At 37.7% G+C, this 25,326-nt stretch overlaps 1 protein-coding gene across 2 annotated transcripts; it reads left to right on the top strand.

Annotated features, from left to right (window-relative positions):
• Positions 1–1,343: 1,343 nt before the first annotated feature.
• PDCL3_1 (Phosducin-like protein 3) lies at positions 1,344–22,004 on the top strand. Of its 2 annotated transcripts, XM_051217301.1 has the most exons (7): positions 1,344–1,511; positions 1,554–2,059; positions 4,817–4,933; positions 4,984–5,089; positions 5,166–5,412; positions 6,351–6,559; positions 19,472–22,004. In XM_051217301.1, the coding sequence occupies exons 3-7, from the start codon at positions 4,928–4,930 to the stop codon at positions 19,624–19,626; spliced, it is 723 nt and encodes a 240-aa protein (XP_051064689.1). In that variant the 5' UTR covers positions 1,344–1,511; positions 1,554–2,059; positions 4,817–4,927; the 3' UTR covers positions 19,627–22,004. The 2 variants fall into 2 exon arrangements, with proteins under 2 accessions (XP_051064689.1, XP_051064688.1); XM_051217300.1 differs by lacking the exon at positions 1,554–2,059 and having other exon boundaries at positions 21,232–22,004.
• Positions 22,005–25,326: the final 3,322 nt, after the last annotated feature.

Raw genomic sequence — 25,326 nt, 5'->3', positions numbered from 1 at the left:
AAGATACTGTTTTAAGGCTACTTCAGCATCTCAAACCTGATAAGTCCAGTGGTCCCGATGATATTCATCCTAGGATTATGAAAGCCATATCAGATGAAATTGCTGAACCATTAGCGATACTATTCGACATGTCTCTGAGACAGTACAGACTTCCTAGAGACTGGAAAGTCGCCATAATAAGTCCGGTGTATAAGGCTGGGAGTAGGGATTTAGTTAGTAACTATAGACCCGTTAGCTTAACTAGTGCAGTTGTGAAACTGATGGAGAAAATCATTCGGATAGCTGTTATAAACTTTGTTGAAGGGCGAGATCTTTTCTCCATGGCACATGGTTTTCAGAAAGGCTTATCTTGCTTGACAAACCTTCTCATTGCACGAGAAGATTGGGCTGCGGCGAAGGATCGGAATGCTCCTGTGGACGTGATTTTCATAGATCTAAGTAAAACCTTTGATAAGGTTTCCCAATCTGGTCTTAAATTCAAACTGGAACGTTTTGGAATCCATTATACAGTCGTCGATTGAATAAGTAACTTTCTCAATGACAGGAGACAAAGGGTAAGGGTTAATGGGGCTCTCTCCTCGTGGGTACCTGTAAAAAGTGGGGTTCCCCAAGGCACAATCCTAGGTCCTCTTCTCTTTTTACTTTATGTAAATGAATTGCCAACTGTAGCAAAATCATGTCATACTCTTCGCTGATGACATAAAGATTTGGAGACCCATAGATAGTATGTTGGATAGAATGGTATTACAGGATGATCTTAGCTCACTGGTGGCATGGTTAGACAGGTGGTCACTAGAAGTAAATCCTAATAAGAGTGTAGTGATGCAGTTAAATAACTCTGATTAATCGTATGACTATACGCTACGTGGATTTGTGTTACACAAAGCAAGGAACTATAAAGATTTAGGAGTCATATTAAGCAATGATCTCAAAACCACTAGTCACTGTAAGGCTGCTGCTGCAAAAGACTATAGGTTATTATGGTCAATTCGTAGGTCTTTCCAGTATTTAGACGATGAAATGTTTAGATTACTATACCCGATATATATGCGACCACATTTAGAATACGGGATTCAAGCAGCGTGTCCTTGTTTCAAGTACGAAGCAGATATGCTGGAAAGGGTCCAAAGACGAGGTACTGAGATGGTCTATCTGGCCTATCTTATGAAGACATACTGAGACACCTTAACTTATTTCCGTTATATTACCGTAGAATACGGGGTGATCTAATATTGGCTTACCGTATACGATGACCCTGGTACTAACATGTCTATTCTCTTGCTTTTGTCCAGGATTGATCATTTGAGAGGACGTTCGAAGAACACGTAATATCAGCACCGTCTGTTAATATATTCAAAACGAGATTGGACCTCCACAGTATTACAAACTGCAAGGATTAATATAGGGCGATAGACCTCCTATCCTTAATACTGAAGACTGAAGATAACCATTCGAAACAATTTGATTGGCGGACAATACACACAGTGCGTTACAGTAGCCAGCACCTCAAGGTAGTTATGAGGATCCACAGTGCTAACCCAGTATTATTTCAGGATTTAGTATATAATAAACGATAGATCGGAGATACATAATATGAAAATCGGTTATTTACGAAGTCTGATTATAGTGAAGCGTTTTAGTTCCTTAATTTTATACCTCAATATGGTACCCTATTGAGCTACCAAAAACAACCAATAAAGTAGGAATAAAGGCGAACAAAAGGGTAGTAAAGGGGAAACGACAGTGAAACGCGCCAAAATGCCTGCTTTTTTGCCTTTCCGGAGGGATATGATGCGGATTTCGCCTTTTGCATCGCTGTTTCAAATGTCGCCGAATTGTCTACTCTTCGCATATATACACGTCGATTTATCTGATTTATCTTCCACTTTCAGCACTTTGGCATAATTCAAAACGTCTCATGTGTTCGTCTTTATTCCCAGGTCACACTAGACGAAAACTGCAATCCTTGCAAAAAATGATACATGTTTAAAAAAATTTATTGAAAAGAAAAGGCGTAACATTTTACAACATTATGAGTAGCTGGTAGATGCTAGAGCATGTATGTATTTTAATTGTGATTACCAAGGCTTATTGTAGTTTGAAAATATTAGTAAAACACATGTACCTAATTGCAAATGCGTTTTTAAACCAAACAGGCTTTCTCAACACCTAGTCGAAGAGTTTCCCATGCATTTAGGAAATTAAGCCCATGTTTAAAAATGTTTATTGTAAGCGTAGTTGAACATGTTAAATATTGCACTGATTATTTCTTTTCGTAACGCCTGTTTGAGTATTGAAAGTCAAAATATTCTTGTGAATTCTGAAATGTAAAGACCGAAAAAGTTACAACGATATCTAGATGACATGCTTTTACACAACTAGCTACTTGAAGCTTCATTTACGGTTATGTTCGTTAACTCTGAAGACTGTACATATAGAGTAGTAGAGACTAATTATCACTTTAAATTAATACATACATGTTCTTGGCTTCTTTGATTACGCTTTTGTAATTTGTCTCTCATATCGTGAAAATCATCTGGCGTCGCGATGTCGTGCAGCTTCTCAAGGTCTTTTCCGTTGACAGATGACAGGGACCGATTAAATGAAGCACCTGAAGTTTAATATATATATATATATATTCTTCGTATGCAGCCGTAAAACTCGCACTTCTGAAGTGCTCGTTTTGATAAAGTGGCAAGTAGCGTGAAATGACTTGCACTTTAGATCACCAAGATCTATTATTTGCGAATAACATCATGGTCTGGAGAAAGATAAGACCTCATCAAGATGTGCATAGGGTATGCGACTGGATCACCAGAAGCTTGTTCCCTCTTACCACCAGTCGGCGCAGAATAAAGCCTGCGAACTGTAGTAATACGTCAGCCTCATACTTTCTTAGGAATATCAACACCACACTTTCCACTGATGAACAGCACCTCGGCATCATCGTATGTGATGTTCTAGGTCTTTCCTTAGTTCTATTTCACAGCCTATGGGACATACTTTGTCTTGGGATCTGTTTCCAGAATCTCATGTTGCCTAACTCCTGGACTATTCAAAACGTTCTTCAGCGTTCACCTAACAACTCGTCTGAAAAAATCTCAGGTCATGTGTCCCATCACTAAAAGTATAAAACTGTCTTAGAAAAAGTTCAGCGAAAGGTAACTGTTATATCCTAGTGAGGATTACATTACGAGTAACGTCTGAGACTTATTAATGAAGTATTATTATTTATATATTCTCATGGCATAAATATTCGATAACTAGATTATGTATATCTATGTTCCCCTTATTATAAGCTCCATTTTGACCTATAACTTATTATTATACGATTTACTGTCCCTAAGTTATGCTCAGTTTGTTAAATACTGCCTCCCACGCTCACAGCCACCTTTTGGTTTCATTGTGTACAAATGTTATTTCCTATTTCATGGTGCATTGCGATCTGTTTGGTTGATATATAAACCCAGTATGTCTGCAATAAATGCTAATATTGTATAAGTTGTATTCTGATTGGTGGATAAATCACGTGATAAAAAACCCGAATGTAGTCACAACAGTAACCAATCTGATGCTTGTACTAAAAAACTAGCAGTGATGACACCTTTTCCTGAGTTCTTCAAAATGAGCTTCAACTTTCAATTTAGCTCTGTGCATACTGTAATAGATCACTGATCGTTGCTTCTCACCCACTCGTATTATTCGTAACCAATGTCTTCACCTCTCAGATTGAAAACGACTATAACGATAAAACCTCTTCGTAACCAAGAACACCTACCTAAACGTATATCCAAAGGAACAAACAACTCAATATTTCTCTCCAAAGTTTGAAGCTTTGGTTGGATGACTGCTTTAGCACCCGTTCGAAATACTCCGATGTGTTTACACTGCACATTTGAACACATTTATGACAGACTTTGAACTTGAACTAACTGTTGTTTGGGCTTGTAATTTTAGTTATCGTGATTAAGTAAAAGTCAATGTTTTCCAGGCCAATTATTTAGAGCTATAGGTGGACATGCCAGAGAACAGTCATTCCCATTTCTAAGATAAGTTAGAAATCCTTTTATTTTAGTCATATAAGATGAGTAACATGAATTTTGTAATCAAGCGAATAGACAGTCTATGATTAATGCTCATTAAGTAGGGTGGTCATTTATTTATTTACTTGAACACATAAACATTGGTACAAGGGGGTACCTAATATATATTCGCTACACAATAACAATCAGACCAGTAGTAGTTATTATTAATTTTTATGGTTGGGATAATTGGTAAAATTACCAATCGAACAATATTAAATTAGGGTCCTAATGTCTATGTAATAACGGCAAGTTATCCAACGAAGTAGTGGATCTGCATTAAATAGCTGAGATAAAGCACATAGCTAATATCGCTCACTCATTTTTATAACTCTATCTAGCACCATATTGAAGAATGACCATAAAATCACTAACATTGGGTTTAAAGATCTGTAGATAGGTGTAAACTTCACTGTTGATGTCCTCACTATAATTGAAACCTGTGATAAAAGGTTGTGGTAAAACCAATAATAACCAATTACAAGTCCATTGAACCCTACCCTTTATGTCCTAAAAACCATAGTATTCTTTCTTTGTTTCGTCTTTTCGACTCATGTTCAGTTTGCTTGTTGCATAACATATCAATTTCCTTGATCTACTAACTGCACGATGTCGAGGTGAAAATTTAAGCCGATGGCTTTTGTGGTAATTTACGTGTTAATCTATTTGTTTTTATTGCTCAGTATACATTTCCACTTAGTTTGAACACAATTTTTTCTGTTTTGTTTAATTAGAGGCAATGATGGATATATTTATGTGATTGAGTATTGGTGGTCTCTGTTATCTAAATTTTGATAAATTTTTCCTTCAGTCGGGTTCCAAATTCATTCTCATTAGTGAGGAATATGTTGGTTTGTTTTTATGAATTTAATTTAATCTCTGAAAACCTGTCAATAACTAGAATCCAAACGAAGATACTGAATGGAACGATATTTTACGTCAGAAAGGGATTTTACCACCGAAAAAGATTGAACCTGAAGAAGAAATCCCTCTACCTCCAGATCCAAGTAAATACTATTGGCTTTTTAAACACATTTTTATCTTCATTTCAAAGAGAGAATTAATGAACGTTCATATTTTTAGAATCTATTTTAGATAAATTGACATCGGATGAGTTAGATGAGAAACTTGATTTATTGGAAGATGGAGAGATTGATGATGAAGAGGCTCGTTTTCTTGAAGAATATCGACGTAAACGCATTGCGATGATGCAGGAGGTGGCATCAAAATCTCGTTTTGGTAATGTACGGGAAGTCACCAAAGCTGACTGGACAACCGAAGTGACAAATGCTGGTGATACATTTGTTGTAATCCATGTTGGAGAAAAAGGGTGAGTACTTAGTAAATAAAAATTCTGGTGTACTATCTGTAATCAGTGAAATAAAGTGATTGTCGAAAATTTATCAAATTCGGATGTTGTATTTATCCTGACTGGCTATATGATGTTTTAAACACGATTTATCGTTCATAATCATGTCATAACATGCAAATAATTTCGGGATATGTTAAGTTTCAATATTATGATAGACCTTATTCAATCACTTGGGGCTATAAATTTGCTTCAAATTTGTTGCATAGTATATTAACATAACGTTTTTCTAATTTGTCTTCTAGTTTACATGCATGATCTCTTGCTTTCCTCAATATTTAAAACACTATCAGTATGTTAGTCTTGCTATGAGCGCTATTTAGAATTTATGATGTACCATCCATATATGAGGAATTCATAGGAGTTTTGAAGTACATTCAATCTATTTCTAATTTTCTATTTATGTTCCTACTGGTTTCGAATCCATTTTGATGGGTAGGTATTTATGATTCAACGCTACATATTATGACTGGGATTAGTTACATTTTTGTCTTCACTATGGAGTAGAAAGAATTATAAAAATCACCAATGAAGTACAAATAGATGTTTTCTTCCAGCCTAGTTAACTATTAAGTCACTTGACTTATACAATTGAGTAATCAAATAAAATCGTTTCTGAGTTCCATTGCTGACATAAGAACTGATACTGCGCTAATTTTGGAATCAAGGTAAATCGAAGGAGGTCTTTTAAGACACTCAGCTATTTGTTGAAAGTTCACTTATCCAACAACGTAATCACCTCCCAACAAGTGAATAAAATTAGTAACTTTACATTAGATAATCTCCTCTAACCAATCACAACCCGGAACTTATTTGTATACATCCTTGGCTAGTGTTTAAATTTTCTTTCTATAAAATATGTTATCGTTTGTCAAAAATACTTTAATTTTATACCACAGGCATGGATTATGCAGTTTAATTGACCAACATTTTCGTAAATTAGCACAAAAATTTCCCACAGTGAAATTTCTTCGTGGTGAAGCTAGCTTATGTATTCCAAATTATCCAACAAGCAACTTACCATCAATTCTTATCTATAAATCTGGTGATTTAAAAGAACAGTTAATTGGTCCTGAAGCTGTTGGTGGAAATACGGTCACTGTGAAAGGTAACTGTTTATGGGTCTATTTGTTCATATACTTTCTTTGGTTACTAGTTTCTTTTGTCTCAGTGGTTCTGAGTCTTATAAGCTATCAGATCATCAAGAAGTTTCAGTCTATACAACTTAACTCATTGACTTTTTCTAGGTTCATACACTGGAGCACAAACGACATATACACAAACCACTATAAGGTAGTGTAGGTTTGAATTTTACCATGAGTCAATTTAGGGCTTAATTTCATAACTCGACCGGAGCGTGTTGTATCATAGTGAAAATTAAATTACAAGTAACTTCAGAGGACTGTTTCTTACGTCTTTATGTCCGATTCTTATCACGTGATTTATCCACCAATCAGAATACAACTTATACAATATTAGCACTGTGCCAAATCGATGACGTTCGATCGGTATGAGCAGCCTAGCGTCCTTATTGGTCCTATGTCCGCCTAGCTCGTCTACTTGAGTCCAGAACACCAAATACCAGCTCCCACTATGCGAATCGAATCGAATCATTTATTTCAGACATACTGGGTTTATGTATCAACCAAACAGACCGCAACGCACCATGAAATAGGAAATAACATTTGTACACAATAAAGCCAAAAAGTGGCTGTGAATGTGGGAGGCAGTTGTTAATAAACTGAGCATAATTTAGGGACAGTAAATCGTATAATAATAAATTATAGGTCAAAATGGAGCTTATAATAAAGGGAATATAAATATATATAATCTAATTATTGAATAATTATACAATAAGAATATTTATAGAATATTAGTCTATTAATATTCCTCAGAAGTTACCCGTAATTTAATCGTCACTAGGATATAACACCTCCCTTTCTTGAAGCATCAGAGATAATAATGATCCTTAGGATTTATTTTTATTCGATTAGGTTTCGGCCTGATGCACTGTGACCTCCTTGGGAGTGTTGTATACGTCTTATTATTATTATTATTATTATTATTATTATTATTATTCGGGTCATCTTTAATTTCATTATCCGACTCAGTTAATATATTTAATGGTATATTCGACTTTATAGCATCTCCTGTCTCCCGCTCTTGTCTGGTTGGTTGTATCTGGTTTGCATGTCGCACCCATATCTTTTGTCCAACTTTTACTTCATGGATAACCTTCCCTTTTTTCGTATTATGATGCCAAACTTCCACGTTTACTTTATTCCCATGAAATTTCTTGCTATTGCCGCTTGTTGAATCGCTGTTCCATTCATCTGTTCTTGCGGAGGTTGACTCTAGGTTTTGGTTTCATTTGCTCTATAGGTATTCTAATCTTTCTGCCAAAAATTGCTTCTGCTGGACTTTCTTGATTATTTGTTGCTGGGTTGGGTGTTGCTCGGTAGGTTTTAAAAAATATTTGAATCATCTCTTCTATTTCCCCTTCTCCCTCGGCTTTAAGCAGTGCTCTTTAAGACGTATCCACGAACCTCTCGACTAGACCGTTAGACTGAGGATGGTATGGGGGTGTCCTCATATGCCTAATGGCGTTGGCGACGCAGAACTTCGAAAATTCAGCGGAGGTAAACTGTGGTCCATTATCAGACACCAATACATCTGGACACCCAAAGCAGCTGAATACTTGTCTGAGTTTTTCGATAGTAGCTTTTGTCGAAAGAGATTTCATGTAGTGGATCTCTGGCCATTTTGAGAAGGCATCAACAATCAACAAGTACTGTTTCCCGTTTATGGGACCGGTGAAATCCACATGCACTCTTGACCACGGATTTGTCGGTGTCCCCCAACTCTGCATTTCTGTCCTGAGAGGGGCTTCGATGGCTTTTGCACACGCGAAACATCTCTCAACATATTCTTTGATCTGAGCATCAATATTCGGCCAATATACATAGCCACGTGCATGTGCCTTCATCCGTGCTACCCCTGGGTGTACAGCATGCAGTTCTGACATCACCTTACGGCGTAAGTTTGTGAGTACAATTACTCGATTTCCAAACATCAAGCACCCGTCCACGAGTGATAGAGAATTTCGACGGTGAGAATACTGTTCAATGTTTTTGTTGTCTATATGAGCGGGACAACCATGTTCGAGGTATCTAATAATCTGCTTCAGCTCGTCGTCTTCTTGAGTATAGGGTTTAATGTCTTCAGAGGATAACGGTGTTGCTTTTATGGCAACTTGTAGTATTTGGTGAATATCATTTTCCAACGATATCGTTGCGATAATAGAATCTTCGCTTTCCTGCTTCTGATTCGCAATTCATCGGGATAAAGCATCAGCTTGTTCAAACTTTCAGTTGATTTATATGGAATTTGGAAATCATAAGCAAGCAGTGTAATAGCCCAGCGTTGTAATCGATTCTCTGTATATGCAGGAACACCTGACTTCGATCCAAATATAAATAGAAGCGGCTTATGGTCCGTTAAAAGGGTAAATCGACGACCATAAATCATTTTATGAAATTTTTTACTGCAAAATCTAAAGCTAGTCCTTCCTTCTCAATCTGACTATATTTTCGCTCAGCTGAGTTAAGAGTTCGGGATACATGAGCAACTGGCTTTTCTTTACCATCAGGAAAACAATGGCTGATAACAGCTCCGATTCCGTAGTTGGAAGCATCGGTGGCTACAATTATTTCAAGCTTAGAATTGTAATGAGTCAGCAACAGTTTAGAAAATAAAATCCTTTTATTTCATCGAAAGAATCTTGACATTCCTCTGTCCAGTGCCATGCTGTATTAGCCATCAAGAGTTGATTTAATGGGTGTCGCAATTTATACATATGGGGTACGAACATACTATAATAACCAATCATCCCCAAAAATGAACGAAGGGTCCTAACCTCAGTCGGTCTGGGCATATTTTTGATAGCATTTATATTGTCTGGATCTGGTCGACGACCATTTTTATCAAATATATATCCAAGGTATTTAACAGACTCGGGCAGAAATTCACACTTTCCTTTTGTAACTGAAAACCAGCTTGTGATATTTTAGTGAGCACCACGTCTAACCGACCCATTAATTCCTGCGCAGAAGAGCCAACAACTATAATATCATCCAAGCAAACTGCTACACCTTCGACGTTAGACACCATAGTATCCATTATCTGCTGGAAAATTGCTGGAGCTGGCTTAACACCAAACGGTAATCGGTTAAATCGATAGAGTCCATGGTGGGTATTAGGGTTAGTAACTCCTTTGAATCTTCGTCAACTTCCACTTGTAAGTAAGCTTCAGACAAATCAAGTTTAGAAAAATAACGTCCACCGTTCAGTTTAATAAATAAATCCTCTGGCAAAGGTAATGGGTATGAATGATTTTGTAAAACGTCATTTAATCCTGTTGAAAAGTCTGCACAAAGGCGAATAGATCCGTTCGCTTTCTGAACTAATACAAAATCATTCATGCCCATTACCTTTGCCAAAGGATTTATTTATTAAATTAAACGATGGACGTTATTTTTCTAAACCTGATTTATCTGAAGCTTACTTACAAGTGGAAGTTGACGAAGATTCAAAGGAGTTACTAACCCTAATACCCACCATGGACTCTATCGATTTAACCGATTACCGTTTGGTGTTAAGCCAGCTCCAGCAATTTTCCAGCAGATAATGGATACTATGGTGTCTAACGTCGAAGGTGTAGCAGTTTGCTTGGATGATATTATAGTTGTTGGCTCTTCTGCGCAGGAATCAATGGGTCGGTTAGACGTGGTGCTCACTAAAATATCACAAGCTGGTTTTCAGTTACAAAAAGGAAAGTGTGAATTTCTGCCCGAGTCTGTTAAATACCTTGGATATATATTTGATAAAAATGGTCGTCGACCAGATCCAGACAATATAAATGCTATCAAAAATATGCCCAGACCGACTGAGGTTAGGACCCTTCGTTCATTTTTGGGGATGATTGGTTATTATAGTATGTTCGTACCCCATATGTATAAATTGCGACACCCATTAAATCAACTCTTGATGGCTAATACAACATGGCACTGGACAGAGGAATGTCAAGATTCTTTCGATGAAATAAAAAGGATTTTATTTTCTAAACTGTTGCTGACTCATTACAATCCTAAGCTTGAAATAATTGTAGCCGCCGATGCTTCCAACTATGGAATTGGAGCTGTTATCAGCCATTGTTTTCCCGATGGTAAAGAAAAGCCAGTTGCTCATGTATCCCGAACTCTTAACTCAGCTGAGCGAAAATATAGTCAGATTGAGAAGGAAGGACTAGCTTTAGATTTTGCAGTAAAAAAATTCCATAAAATGACTTATGGTCGTCGATTTACCCTTTTAACGGACCACAAGCCGCTTCTATCTATATTTGGATCGAAGTCAGGTATTCCTGCATATACAGAGAATCGATTACAACGCTGGGCTATTACACTGCTTGCTTATGATTTCCAAATTCTATATAAATCAACTGAAAGTTTGAACAAGCTGATACTTTATCCCGATTAATTGCGAATCAGAAGCAGGAAAGCGAAGATTCTATTATCGCAACGATATCGTTGGAAAATGATATTCACCAAATACTACAAGTTGCCATAAAAGCAACACCGTTATCCTCTGAAGACATTAAACCCTATACTCAAGAAGACGACGAGCTGAAGCAGATTATTAGATACCTCGAACATGGTTGTCCCGCTCATATAGACAACAAAAACATTGGACAGTATTCTCACCGTCGAAATTTTCTATCACTCGTGGACGGGTGCTTGATGTTTGGAAATCGAGTAATTGTACCCACAAACCTACGCCGTAAGGTGATATCAGAACTGCATGCTGTACACCCAGGGGTAGCACGGATGAAGGCACATGCACGTGGCTATGTATATTGGCCGAATATTGATGCTCAGATCAAAGAATATGTTGAGAGATGTTTCGCGTGTGCAAAAGCCATCGAAGCCCCTCTCAGGACAGAAATGCAGAGTTGGGGACACCGACAAATCCGTGGTCAAGAGTGCATGTGGATTTCACCGGTCCCATAAACGGGAAACAGTACTTGTTGATTGTTGATGCCTTCTCAAAATGGCCAGAGATCCACTACATGAAGTCTCTTTCGACAAAAGCTACTATCGAAAAACTCAGACAAGTATTCAGCTGCTTTGGGTGTCCAGATGTATTGGTGTCTGATAATGGACCACAGTTTACCTCCGCTGAATTTTCGAAGTTCTGCGTCGCCAACGCCATTAGGCATATGAAGACACCCCTATACCATCCGCAGTCTAACGGTCTAGTCGAGAGGTTCGTGGATACGTCTTAAAGAGCACTGCTTAAAGCCGAGGGAGAAGGGGAAATAGAAGAGATGATTAAAATATTTTTAAAAACCTACCGAGCAACACCCAACCCAGCAACAAATAATCAAGAAAGTCCAGCAGAAGCAATTTTGGAAGAAAGATTAGAATACCTATAGAGCAAATGAAACCAAAACCTAGAGCCAACCTCCGCAAGAACAGACGAATGGAACAGCGATTCAACAAGCGGCAATAGCAAGAAATTTCACGGGAATAAAGTAAACGTGGAAGTTTGGCATCACAATACGAAAAAAGGGAAGGTTATCCATGAAGTAAAAGTTGGACAAAAGATATGGGTGCGACATGCAAACCAGATACAGCCAACCAGACAAGAGCGGGAGACAGGAGATGCTATAACGTCGAATATACCATTAAATATATTAACTGAGTCGGATAATGAAATTAAAAATGACCCGAATAATAATAATAATAATAATAATAATAATAATAATAAGACATATACAACACTCCCAAGGAGGTCACAGCGCATCAGGCCGAAACCTAATTGAATAAAAATAAATCCTAAAAATCATTATTATCTCTAATGCTTCAAAAAAGGGAGGTGTTATATCCTAGTGAGGATTAAATTACGGGTAACTTCTGAGGAATATTAATAGACTAATATTCTATAAATATTCTTATTGTATAATTATTCAATAATTAGATTATATATATTTATATTCCCTTTATTATAAGCTCCATTTTGACCTATAATTTATTATTATACGATTTACTGTCCCTAAATTATGCTCAGTTTATTAACTACTGCCTCCCACATTCACAGCCACTTTTTGGCTTCATTGTGTACAAATGTTATTTCCTATTTCATGGTGCGTTACGGTCTGTTTGGTTGATACATAAACCCAGTATGTCTGAACTAAATGATTCGATTCGATTCGCATAGTGGGAGCTGGTATTCGTTGTTCTGGACTCAAGTGGACGAGCTAGGCGGACATAGGACCAATAAGGACGCTAGGCTGCTCATACCGATCGAACGTCATCGATTTGGCACAGTGCTAATATTGTATAAGTTGTATTCTGATTGGTGGATAAATCACGTGATAAGAAACCTGACATAATGTCACATTAGAGCCAATCAATGGATGCGCGTCTTGTTCCATTTGGGCTTCATTGTCTTTATTTACTTGGACTGTTGTTGATGTGCTTACTGGGACTTGTACCTAATACATTTCGCTTACGAGACCCTACTTTCTATCCACTAAGGTGTTTGGTCAGGATGGCCACTGGCGTGTGCATTGTGAGTTAATTTTGATCCATTTATAGGGCTTGATTTGAAGGTATGTAAAGCTAAAGGCACTGAGTTCAAAACCCATTATGAATATCTTCGCAGAGGTACATTTACATTCATATGGCGACTTCCAAATGTGACAAAACGCGTGTTCTGGATTCCTCTGCTAGTCACTATCCAACTCTGCCTAAAATACTTGTAACCTAATGGCAGTATCGAAGTTATCTGCTCAGAATGCAGAGATCTCTAAAGAAACATCGTAGTCACAGTTCTTAATATCAACCGGAAGATTCAAACAATCATTATAAATGAGTTCATTTCACGAGTCTAAGCTATCAATGAATGAAGTAAATATTTATATCAATAGTCGTATACTTTTGCAAATTTTCTTAATTATCTCATGTTGTTACATTTACTAAACCAGATGTGTGAAAATATAAACTGATAACCAAGTAAATAAATGATTAGGTTCTTATGCTCTTAACTGCAAGCATACACTATGGCTTCTTGTCTCAAGCAAATAACTTTTAGCCAAATAGATCATGGGTATGAAACTCGTTTCAATGTTTTGCTTTTGGCAAGTGAATAGTATCACTAGCCTTTACTCAAATAATACTTCTCAAAGCTAAGTACATACGTCTGTACACATGTAAATATACTTTTTATAGATTCACTCCATATGATCATCCGCACTACCTGTTTTATTAATTAATTCTATAAAACTCTACTGACCAGTGACAGATATCCTGTTATTTGGGTTTCGATTGCTTAAATATTACCTGTCATAATGTGTTTAAATATCCTAAAAAAATGAATCATTTCTCTTTAACCAGATTACCAACCATAATATAAGTCATTTGGGAAAAAACATGTGTCAGATATGTTTGGTTTCTATAGTGAGACTAGAGTTTTAATTTTTACACTACGTTTCTAATTGTAATCTTGTTAAATTCAGTCGGTCATAAATAATGTAGAATCTGGCACATATACACGTCAGTTCATGTTTCAACATCCATTAGCACAATGAAATAAAATTGTTTGGTCGAATCCCAGAGTAATGGATACTTCACATTCTCTTCAATAAGATTTGGGATGAGGAACAAGTACCAACAGACTGGAAAGAAGGACTTCTGATCAAAATACCGAAGAAAGGCGATCTCAGCAAGTGTGATAACTACAGGGGCATCACTCTTCTCTCAATACCGAGAAAAATCTTCAACAGGGTATTGTTAAACAGGATGAAGGACTGTGTAGACGCCCAAATTCGTGACCAACAGGCAGGATTCCGTAAGGATAGATCATGTACAGACCAAATCGCAACTCTACGGATCATTGTAGAACAATCATTTGAATGGAATTCATCACTCTACATCAACTTCATTGACTACGAAAAGGCATTTGACAGCGTGGACAGAACAACACTATGGAAGCTTCTCCGATACTACGGCGTGCCTCAGAAGATAGTCAATATCATACAGAATACCTATGACGGATTAAACTGCAAAATCGTGCATGAAGGACAGCTCACATACTCGTTCGAATTAAAGACTGATGTCAGGCAAGGCTGCTAACTCTCACCCTTTCTCTTTCTCCTGGTGATCGACTGGATCATGAAGACGTCAACGTCTGAAGGAAAGCGCGGGATACAATGGATATCTAAGATGCAGTTGGATGATCTAGACTTCGCAGACGATCTGGCCCTTCTATCCCAAACGCAACAACAGATGCAGGAGAAGACAAACAGTGTGGCAGCAGCCTCAGCAGCAATAGGTCTCAATATACACAAAGGGAAAAGCAGGATTCTCCGATACAACACAGAATGCACCAATCCAATCACAATTGACGGAGAAGATTTGGAAGATGTTAAAACCTTTACGTATTTGGGCAGCATCATTGATGAACAGGGTGGATCTGATACAGATGTGAAAGCGCGGATCGGCAAAGCAAGAGCAGCATATTTACAACTGAGGAACATCTGGAACTCAAAGCAACTGTCAACCAACACCAAGGTCAGGATTTTCAATACAAATGTCAAGACAGTTCTACTGTATGGGGCAGAAACCTGGAGAACTACGAAAGCCATCATCCAGAAAATACAGGTGTTTATTAACAGTTGTCTACGCAAAATACTTCAGATCCATTGGCCGGACACTATTAGCAACAACGTACTGTGGGAGAGAACAAACCAGATCCCAGTGGAGGAAGAAATTAGGAAGAAGCGTTGGAAGTGGATAGGACACATTGAGGAAAGCACCCAACTGTGTCACAAGACAAGCCCTCACATGGAATCCTCAAGGTCAAAGGAAAAGAGGAAGACCAAAGAACACATTACGCCAAAAAATGGTGATAGACATGAGAAAAATGAACAAGAATTGGATGAAACTAGAAAAGAAGGCCCAGGACAGAGTGGGTTGGAGAATGCTGGTCAGCGGCCTATGCTCCATTGGGAGTAACAGGCGTAAGTAAGTGAGTAATTGTATCAGTAGTAATAGAAAGGATTAGGAATCCAAGATACAATTTGCAAAGAAAATATGGATTAATGGAATGAAAAACTTATAAACTGATCTGAAAACTTAAGATTTAAGAGAAGACAAAGAGCGAATGCACCAGAGTTATTGTGAACGATTTTGAGCCATGTCATCCAGATTTTAACAATTTGTGTCGATCATCACGCTGACTCATTGTCGATGAAACAAGTGTAATTAGTAAATGCTCATCAAAAATTACGAATGCAAAGTGAATGGGCGAGAATTACAGGGTGATATAGTAATATCTACGTTTGGAAACTAGTCTTTTAATTTCTTGCCTCCGTCCTTCAATTAAACATCTTTTGCAATCGTCTAGAAGAACCCATTATACTCGCGGATATAACATGTTATACCTAGGTCAGCGGGGCCACGAGAAATGGCAGTCAAGTTTCCGCATATACGGAGAGCAAATCGCGCTAGTTCTCTGTATTGACCAGATTATGTCAAATGAACGATTACACTCGGACCCCGTATGCGTGTTCACAGACACAACATACATTGACGACGCTAGATTCTAGGCATAGCAGAGATATCTGTTTGCCAACTAAAGAATGAGTGTATCGCGCAGCATCTCGTTTTTTCTACTTTATGACCTTGAAAAATAGAAGACATTCGTAAGTTATTAGCACTCAATCATAGGTCCCCTTAAACTATTTCTCTTACTTTTAGAAGCCGCTCAGTTGCTTCTTTTGAAGTTATATACCGAATACTGAGTAAAGATGGCAAGTAGATTGATAGGGTAATGAGTCTTCATCTTCATCCACTGACTACCACAAAGCGCGATTATAGATGGTGTTAATAGTAGGTTGGAGGAAATCTAGAGGTGGTCATACTAAGACATGGTATCAGTCCACTAAGACAGTGACTACTGAAACTAAACATGCAGGTAAGTACAGACAAGCTGGTTGAGATCCGCGAGATTACCGTCACAAATTGTTAAAATCTGGATGACATGGCTCAAAATCGTTCACAATAACTCTGGTGCATTCACTCTTTGTCTTCTCTTAAATCTTAAGTTTTCAGATCAGTTTAAAGTTTTTCATTCCATTAATCCATATTTTCTTTGCAAATTGTATCTTGGATTCCTAATCCTTTCTATTACTACTGATACTATTACTAACTCCATTACTCTGGGATTCGACCAAACAATTTTATTTTATTGTGCTAATGGATGTTGAAACATGAACTGACGTGTATATGTGCCAGGTTCTACAATGTGTATCACTTATTGACTGACTTATCAAGCATTAATCCTATTTTTTGTGCTGATAGAAACAACCATACACCAGGTGAAGTTTGCTCAATTGTGTCTTTTTATATCATACATAATGTATAATAACGATTTTGTTACATGTTATTTGGCAATGAAAACGGTGGGATGTAAACTTTCTTCAAATTGAGAAAAGATTATTCCGGCCATCTAGAGTTTCTAAGTAATTGTCACTTATTTTAGATAATAATCAGGCTAATAATCCATCGGGATCTTGTCTGAGATCATATTTCGATCATTATTCTTCATAGACTGAGGTGATCCAAGTATGTATTACGTATATTCAATTACCGCTTACCTCAACATGGGTTGGCTGCTGGTATAGGATTGTGTTGAAAGAGTCCTAGGGGCAGTCAGATGAATACATGGCACTAGCCCATGAAGTTAGTTACAGTTTGCCTTGTCCGTATTGGTAAATTCAAACTATCTCATTGTGGTTTACACAATAACTGCAATTATCGGTTAGAGACTTTGAGTGTTGCGGCTTAGAATCTGTCACACCTGTTATGTTTCGTTATTGCTTGAATGCGATTACTGATGCGTCTTACTCGAACGAACGAAGGATCAATGATTCAGCGACTCGATAGACTATTCTGGTCCGTTGTCCCCAACTCCGCTAACGCGATCAAGAAGTCTGGGTAAAGTGTAGAAAGTGTATTCTACAGACAAACAGCAGATAACAAGTCAGGCAGGCAGATCCGATCAAGCATACAAGTCAAGCGTATTTATACAATTATTTACAATCGATATTGTCATAGAAGATTTTTGAACATTAATCAACAATTGACTGCTATTTGAACATTTAATCGATAGTTCATCAATTGACCTATTTGTACATTTAATTGATAGTTCATCAATTGACCTATCTGCACATTTAATCGATAAGTAAATTACAAAATTTGAGTTTTGGGGATCTATCGTCCCCAACACACCGTAGTCGATGTACCCACTCTTTATCTATTTTTAATCTTGAGTTCTAGTATTTCTTCATATATGCCTTTTCAACTCTTCTGTTCAAACCGTATTCTCAATGTTTAGTCTTTCTTATTCACATTGTTGCTTGATTTCTCGGACTCCTTTGTTATTTATCTCGTCACTCCGTGTTCTACGTTGCTTATGGCTGATTAATTCCAGTCACTCGATGAGTCTGTAAATTAGTAATTTTACCCGAATACTACGAAAACAAAGTTATCAATTGAGTTTTATAGTTCATGGTTTGGTAAATATTAGGTTATTACAGGCCACCCACCAACATTTTCCCTCCAACCCTGTCCTGAGTAACCCTTTCCAGTTACTTTTTTTCCTTTTTATGTCTGCTTCCCATTGCCGACGTAGTGTCAGTCAGTCACAACGTAGAACTTCGTATGTACATACATCAGTTCGAGTTGCCACACCACATTAGCACAATGATGCAACTGTCGGTTCAAATCCCGTAGTGGTAGAACTAGTAAGAGTATAAGCAGTAATTGGAAAGATTAGAGTCTGAAGATGTTGTTCAGTGAGTATAATACAGTGAAATAAATTTGGAAAGAGAAAAAGAAATGGGACATAAAGAATACAGAAGATTAGAGTTTGGGAGAACACAAATAGTGGATACATCTGCGTCATTGCGAATGATTTCGAGCCATGTCATTCAGGGTCTCTAACCATCGGTTGCTATCGTCTCGTGGATCCCAACCAGGTAGTCTACACCTACGAGCATAGCTCAGTCCACTTGTCAATGACTTCATGGATTTGGGTCATGTTTTATTCTGGCCGCCCCTAGCTTTCTCCCAACCCACTCCTACATCATGTAAGAACGCACGCCGAGGTAGTCGGTGGTTGGGCACACGTAACACGTGTCCCAGCCATCTCAACTGATGAAGTTTCACTACTTCATCAATTGATTTGCGATCCTTACCTAATACCCGTTTCCTAACAACTGCGTTACTTATCCGGTTGTCAGAGGATATACAAGCAATGTTTCGAAGACATCTTTGATCAAATATTTGTGACTTACGAGTATCCTCTACTCTTACCGGCCATGTTTCACTGCCATAAAGTAGGACGGAACGAACTAATGCGCAGTAAACACGTCCCTTGGTTGATAGACGGATATCTCGCCTATGCCATAGATGACGCAAGTTGGTAAAAGCTAGTCGAGCCTTCTGTATCCGTGCTGAGATTTCGTCACACATCAGCCCACAAGGGCTGATGAGACTTCCAAGATCAGTGAAGGGATCGACACGCTCAACAACTTCACTCTCTATCGTTAGTTCGGGTGTCGATGCAACCCAATCCTGAAGCAACATTCTGCATTTCGAGGTGGGAGAATCGCATCCCGAACATGCTTGCACTGTTGTTCAGAGTGATCGGAAGACTCTGCATTTTGTTAGCGTCTTCACCAAAAAGAACTATGTCATTGGCATATTTTAGGTCAAAAAGTGAATCTCGCGGTAAAAATTAAGCTCCTGGAAATTTGAACGTAGTGTGATTTTCAGCTTTCTTCTTTTCTGTTTCTTTTCGGGATTCCAAGTGAGAGCTTGCGTTGTGATGCAGTTTGATTGTTCTCGCAATGTATGTTCTACCCAATTCAAACAGCTTTTCTTAATTTCCTCTTCAGATGGAAGCTGGTCCGTCCTCTCTCACAGTTGGCTGTTGCTGATGATGTCCAACCTACGGGCATGGAGTGTCTTATGTAGACAACTATTTAGAAAGACTTGTGCCTTTTTATTGCTGGTTTTAGTAGTCCCCCGAGTTTCAACTTCGTACAGTTAAACTGTTTTTGTGTTCGTATTGAGGATTCTGACTTAGATACTGGTTGACAGTCGTTTTGCGTTCTATATGTTATTCAACTGTAGGAATGCTTTCTTTGCTTTGCCAATCCTCGCCTTTACGTCCGCATCAAATCCTCTTTGTTCATCGATGATGCTACTCAGATACGTGGGAGTTTCTACCTATTCCCGAGTTTCTCCATCAAGTGTGATTGGGTTGGTGTTCTTCGTGATGTGCTTGATTATCGTGCTTTTCCCTTGTGTACGTTGAGGTGTACTGATGCAGAGGTTTCTGCTACACTGGTTGCATTGACCTGCATTTGTTCGTGTGTATGGTATGTGTTATAGCGTTCGGTCTTCCTCGTCTGCACTAATGGGACGCTACTTTGCCTTAGATGAATATCTACACTAGATACCTCCCAGTGTTTGTTTTACAGGACTTCAGCACAACTCAGATCAAGAACACGTGAATAGAACGTAAGTATATTTCTACACCATAAGCCGACAGCAATGCAGTAATAATACGGGTAAGAGAATATATAACTCATCTAACAAGTGCCAGAATATCTATTGATCTGACTAAGCAAATAACCAATTATTAGCTTCCTCGCACATACATCAGTATAGAGGAGTCAGGACATCTGCGAAGTCCATATCTTCTAATTGATTCTGAGTTGTCCATTGTATTCCGCGCCTCCCCTCAGATATCGAGGTCTTCATAATCCAGTCAACCACCAGTAAAGGGAGAAAAGAAGCAGCCTTATCTGACTCCGGTCCTTAGTTGGGGTGCGTCTATCGGCTGTCCTTCTACACTTTAGTCCGTCGTATGTACTCCTCATGATGTTTGGAATCTCAGATACACCATAGTGTCGAAGAAGTTTCCATAATGTTCTCCTATCCACAATATCAAACACCTACTCATAATCAATGAAGTTGATGTTTAGTGACGTGTTCCATTCAGCTGATTGTTTGGTGATGATTCGTAGTGTCGCGATCGGGTCTGTGCACGACCGATCCTTACGGAATTTAGCCTGACAACCTCGAAGTTCGGTGTCTACTGAGTCTTTCGTCCGGTTCAACAACACTGTTGGAATCTTTCCTGATACTGATAGCTGTGTGTGTGTTGGTGGTGACGTGAGTGACTAGATCATTTTGTGTATCGTGAAAGGCTGAGCGGCCTATGCAATTCCGAGCTACTTTAGCGTCGTTATGATAAGATTTTGGCTGTATAAGGTTGGGTGTACAACGCATCGGTGAGAGCAGTTTCGCTCTATGGTTGTGAGACTTCGTCTTTTGAGGTCGAGGATGTTCGTCAGTTCTGTTTATTTGGTCATCATAGTTTCCTTAGAATTACTGATATTTAGTAGTTACTCGTTCGTTGTTGAAAGCTACGACTGCTAATGATAATCGAAAACACTCTTATACTACTGTTTCAACGTTTCTATTTATCTCATTGTTATTGAATTAAGCAATATTCATTATTTCGTTTTAACTAAAATTTCTGTAGATGATTTTTATTTTACAAATGATATTAGTCTACAATATATTCTAATAACTCATCCAATCTTATTTCCCTCTTCATATTTCGTGTTTTCTTTTTTCTTCACAGAATTAGAATGGCATTTAGCCAAACTAGGCGTATTAGAGTCGAAATTAACTAAAGATCCATCGAAAAGAATGAATATTAAACTGGCTCATAGTAATCGTATCAAACATATAGGTGGTGAATTGTCTGATGACGATGAGGAGGATCATGAGACTGACGATGATGATAATTAAAGATAATTTCAAATAGAGCAATTGATATGGTTTTCTTGGCTCATGCTCAAAATCTTGCAGTCTTCTTTCCTTTTCGCGCCAAAATACTATTTGTATGTGTATACTAAGTTATTGTTTTTCAAGTATTCTTTCTATGTTTCCTACATATATTGGGGTTTTCAATTTTAACAAATTATGGATTAAATTCATTCTGCCTTTAAATTAGTTTGCTTATATTGAATTGAAGTGCTTCGAATAATTATAATAGGATTCTAATCTCTCTGTTACTATTATGAATTATTGGTTGGTCTCTTTTTGCACATGTGACGCCTTAGCAGATAACCTCGATATTGACATAAAGACAAGTATTTTTAGCAGACTTGAGAAGTGTATATCAGCGGGATTCAGGGTTCGTGTTTCACTTTATACATGACTCCTCGACGATGTTCCATGCACCCTAGCATCGATGTTCAGATGGGACTCGAATCGAATGTTTTTAGCTCCAAACTCCTAACGACCTCTAACATTTTGCAAATCATCACTTCAACTATAGGGTTGGTATTGAATTCATAAAATTAATTGACTGTGCAAGTTTCCTTGTTAAATTTGTTCATTAGAAAACACTAATTAATCAATCATAATGAAGAAATAATTTAAGTTTATCTAAGCGATAGTAGAGAATAATGCGATATAAAGAATCATTTGATACATGGAAAATTGGATAATAAAAATGCACATTATTTTCGAAAATGGATGAGTCCACACATCTTTATTAGTCCTATAGCATTGTGGAATACAGGGACTTATGACTATCGATTTTGATCGTCTTTCTGTTTGAGACTGATACCGATACTCAAGCCCCTAATCCGCTACTGAGTGATGAAGAAAGTTTATTGGGCTAAACCGACTAATACGTATAAGCGGTTATATTCCTTGGAAGACGAAACAATTTCTTGGCCGATTAAATCCACTTGTTATTAAATTTTTTACTCGCACAAAGTGGCCTTATTTGGCGAATCAAAATTCGCCCACCATATGGCTACGTGGTAGAACTCAGTAACAGGTATTTCTTGAATTATTGTTATATTTAGATCTTAGATTCTTGATATACCGCGTACTACATGAACAGGCGAACGCTAGAACCCTCCAAGTCACAAATAAGGTGTAATGTTATTTCACTGTCCAATATGGCACAAAACTCGTATTTATATTTTTAAGTAAAAGCGAAATCATCATTGTAGTCATCCAATCGGCAAACAGTGGTTTTTAGCATTTTCCCAATAGGGCGGTTACACGTTGAGATTCTGAGATGTTCCTCCACAAGATGATTGGATAGAATATCTTAGGCTCTTTACAAGCTTCCTCGGGTCAACCCGTTGGTCGTCCCCACAATTACCTTATTTGACACGTAATGTTACTACCTTATTGGAAACGGACACTGTTTTAACCTCTTTCACTTACTATTCTATATCTAGTCCAACTCTAAGCACAAATCATACTTGGGACGAAATAATGATCAAATAGGTACCAATATCAAGATTGGACTTGATATTTTCAAATAAAGTGAGCATTGATGGGACGGTTGGTTATATTTTTTTCTACTCATTGTGATATCACAAAAATGTAATGATTACTTGTGATCAAGTAGTTACATTACTGGATTTTTGTATTTATTTACAGCCTCGACTTTCCGTATGAAGAGCAGATAAAATTGTTTTAGTTTTCTATTTAAGATGTTGATCAGCTGGAATATCACTTATGAATAAGTGTTACAGGAATTGTCTGAGCCCAACGTCGCCATATTTTGTGTAGTGTATGTTGTTTATGATACTCAGTTGTATCACAGTTATGCAAATTCAGTATGTCAATAACTTATTAAGATCACTTTTGAATGTTTCAACAAAAGAGGTAAAATTTTCAGCCACACAGCCTTATCAATGGTTTATGCACCTTGAAGCATCAGAAGCGATACATAATCATAATAAATATAATAATATATGCTTAAAATAAAGTTTTGCAAGTCTTAGATGTTTTATGGTGGTCTCATCGATTTTAATAGACACATCATAGCTGAAGGCGCTCGTTCACACATCCGCACTAAATCACAAGTAGATAGACTGTGCTACGCATCCACAACAATCGCTAGCCATCTAAGATCAAACGCTAAAATTAATTTTTCTCGATGGAGGATGAAATACAATGTGATGAATGTAAAAGGTGGTTACACTAGATTTTTGCAAGCTTAGGTCTTACCGCATGCAAAATATCCTTGACTACTAACTCCGATTGGGTTTGTATATTTTTCCGCTCGTGTAAGACGTTACTGATCCGGGAGGCGATAACACTTCTGGGGTTGGCAAACAAGAAAGATAATAGTGGCTGCACTTACAAATGTTAAGAATGTGTTAGTCTAGCACATGCTGTTATGATGCGAGACAAACGTCGAACTTTGAAACATGAAAAAGAGAGATATGTTTTGAATCATTCAAAGTGTGATATTACACTGAATATTGATGGTCACGATTTTAAGGTAGGAATTGAATATCTGGGTATGAATGTCGGAGCTCTAAATAGTTGCAGTGTAGCTGTCGCAATTAATGAAATGGACAGTGTGGAACGAAGAAGGGGATGAAAAAGGCCTCAAACCGCCAGTTTTGTCGATATGTTTCAGACAGTCTTTTATCCCGAGTGATAGGATACTCCACTAAATTCTGAAAGTAAGACTATATTTAGCCATGAAATGACTGGAAAAAGTTCATTCTCATTGAATATTATTGTAAGTAAGTTGCTATAACTAAACGATCCTGATGCAAACATTAGACACGCGCATCGTCTGGAAGAGATCGGTGTCTTTACTCGTAAGATATTACCAGATAATTATGTAGGAGTTCATGTCAACAACTTGATAAGACCAGGTGAGAGGCTCTCATGAGTTTTGAACGTCGACCATATTGACTTCTTAAAATAACAATGGGGTCGTGGAACAAATAAATATTTTCTGAAATATTGCTCGGTGTCACAATAACATCAACACTCGTGTAATACCGAACATTTCTCCAGATTGAGGATGTGAAGGAAAGATGCGGTAGGTAAACTAGAAGCGCGTAGAAATATAAGTGAAATATTCTGCTTAGTGTGCAATCGGATAGTCACGCCCTGAAAGTAAATGTTACCTAGGCCTTATGGATAGGATGTTTACTTTGGGAGTATTATACACATATGCTCGTAGTTTAGAAAATAAATTCCATTACGTGGAAGCATGAGTGTTCTGTGCCGTTGGGCAAGCCTCGTCATGTCAAAAGAAGAAATCAAAGTAGCGGTGACACATGGGTTTTCTTTTGATCGTGGAACAGGACAGATGGGGCTCGAATTTAATCTTTGAAACACAACGTTTTTCAACACCTAAGATGAAATAATAGGAAATATGATGCCAATTCTAAATGGGGGATTGAGTGAGCACTTGAGCTATAATGTTCTGCAATTGCTGGGATGTATGTGGCCAACTCATTGCCGAACAGAACAATCAGGCCTCTACTTTGTCGGGATAGAATGGCATCAGGTGGGGATCTAAGAATCTTAATCTCATACAGTTTAGGTGTTCCGTATTATTGAGGATAACAATTGGAAAAAATTCGACAATACAAAAGTATTATCCCTGAAAAAACGAAAACTTAGAGATAATGCTTGTTAAAATAATGAACAGAAACTCACTTTAGTGTTTGGTGAACCACATCACATCAGGCTTACTACTGAAGATGCCATTGATAACCAATGTTTGACGACGCTTTTGTCTGTAACACCTTGATTACCCCATAATACCTACCTAGTCAAGTCATAAGTCGACAATGGAGTTCGAAGCTGTATTTGGAAAGTTATAGATATGTCGAGAAACGTCTGGTCTAATCTGGTTAGTAACTTCAAGTGATGCGTGCAGACGCGAGATCGG

The sequence above is a fragment of the Schistosoma haematobium genome, chromosome 5 (genome assembly GCF_000699445.3).
Source record: "Schistosoma haematobium chromosome 5, whole genome shotgun sequence".
NCBI lineage: Eukaryota > Metazoa > Platyhelminthes > Trematoda > Strigeidida > Schistosomatidae > Schistosoma > Schistosoma haematobium.
The sequence above is the reverse complement of the archived record's forward strand: the minus strand, read 5'-3'. Positions and strand labels throughout refer to the sequence as shown.

Excerpts from the sequence above, each read along its gene's own strand:
- PDCL3_1 (XM_051217300.1), top strand. Across the intron at positions 5,413-6,350 it reads ATCCATGTTGGAGAAAAAGG|GCATGGATTATGCAGTTTAA; the intron begins GTGAGTACTTAG and ends TTTATACCACAG. Across the intron at positions 6,560-21,231 it reads AAATACGGTCACTGTGAAAG|AATTAGAATGGCATTTAGCC; the intron begins GTAACTGTTTAT and ends TTTTCTTCACAG.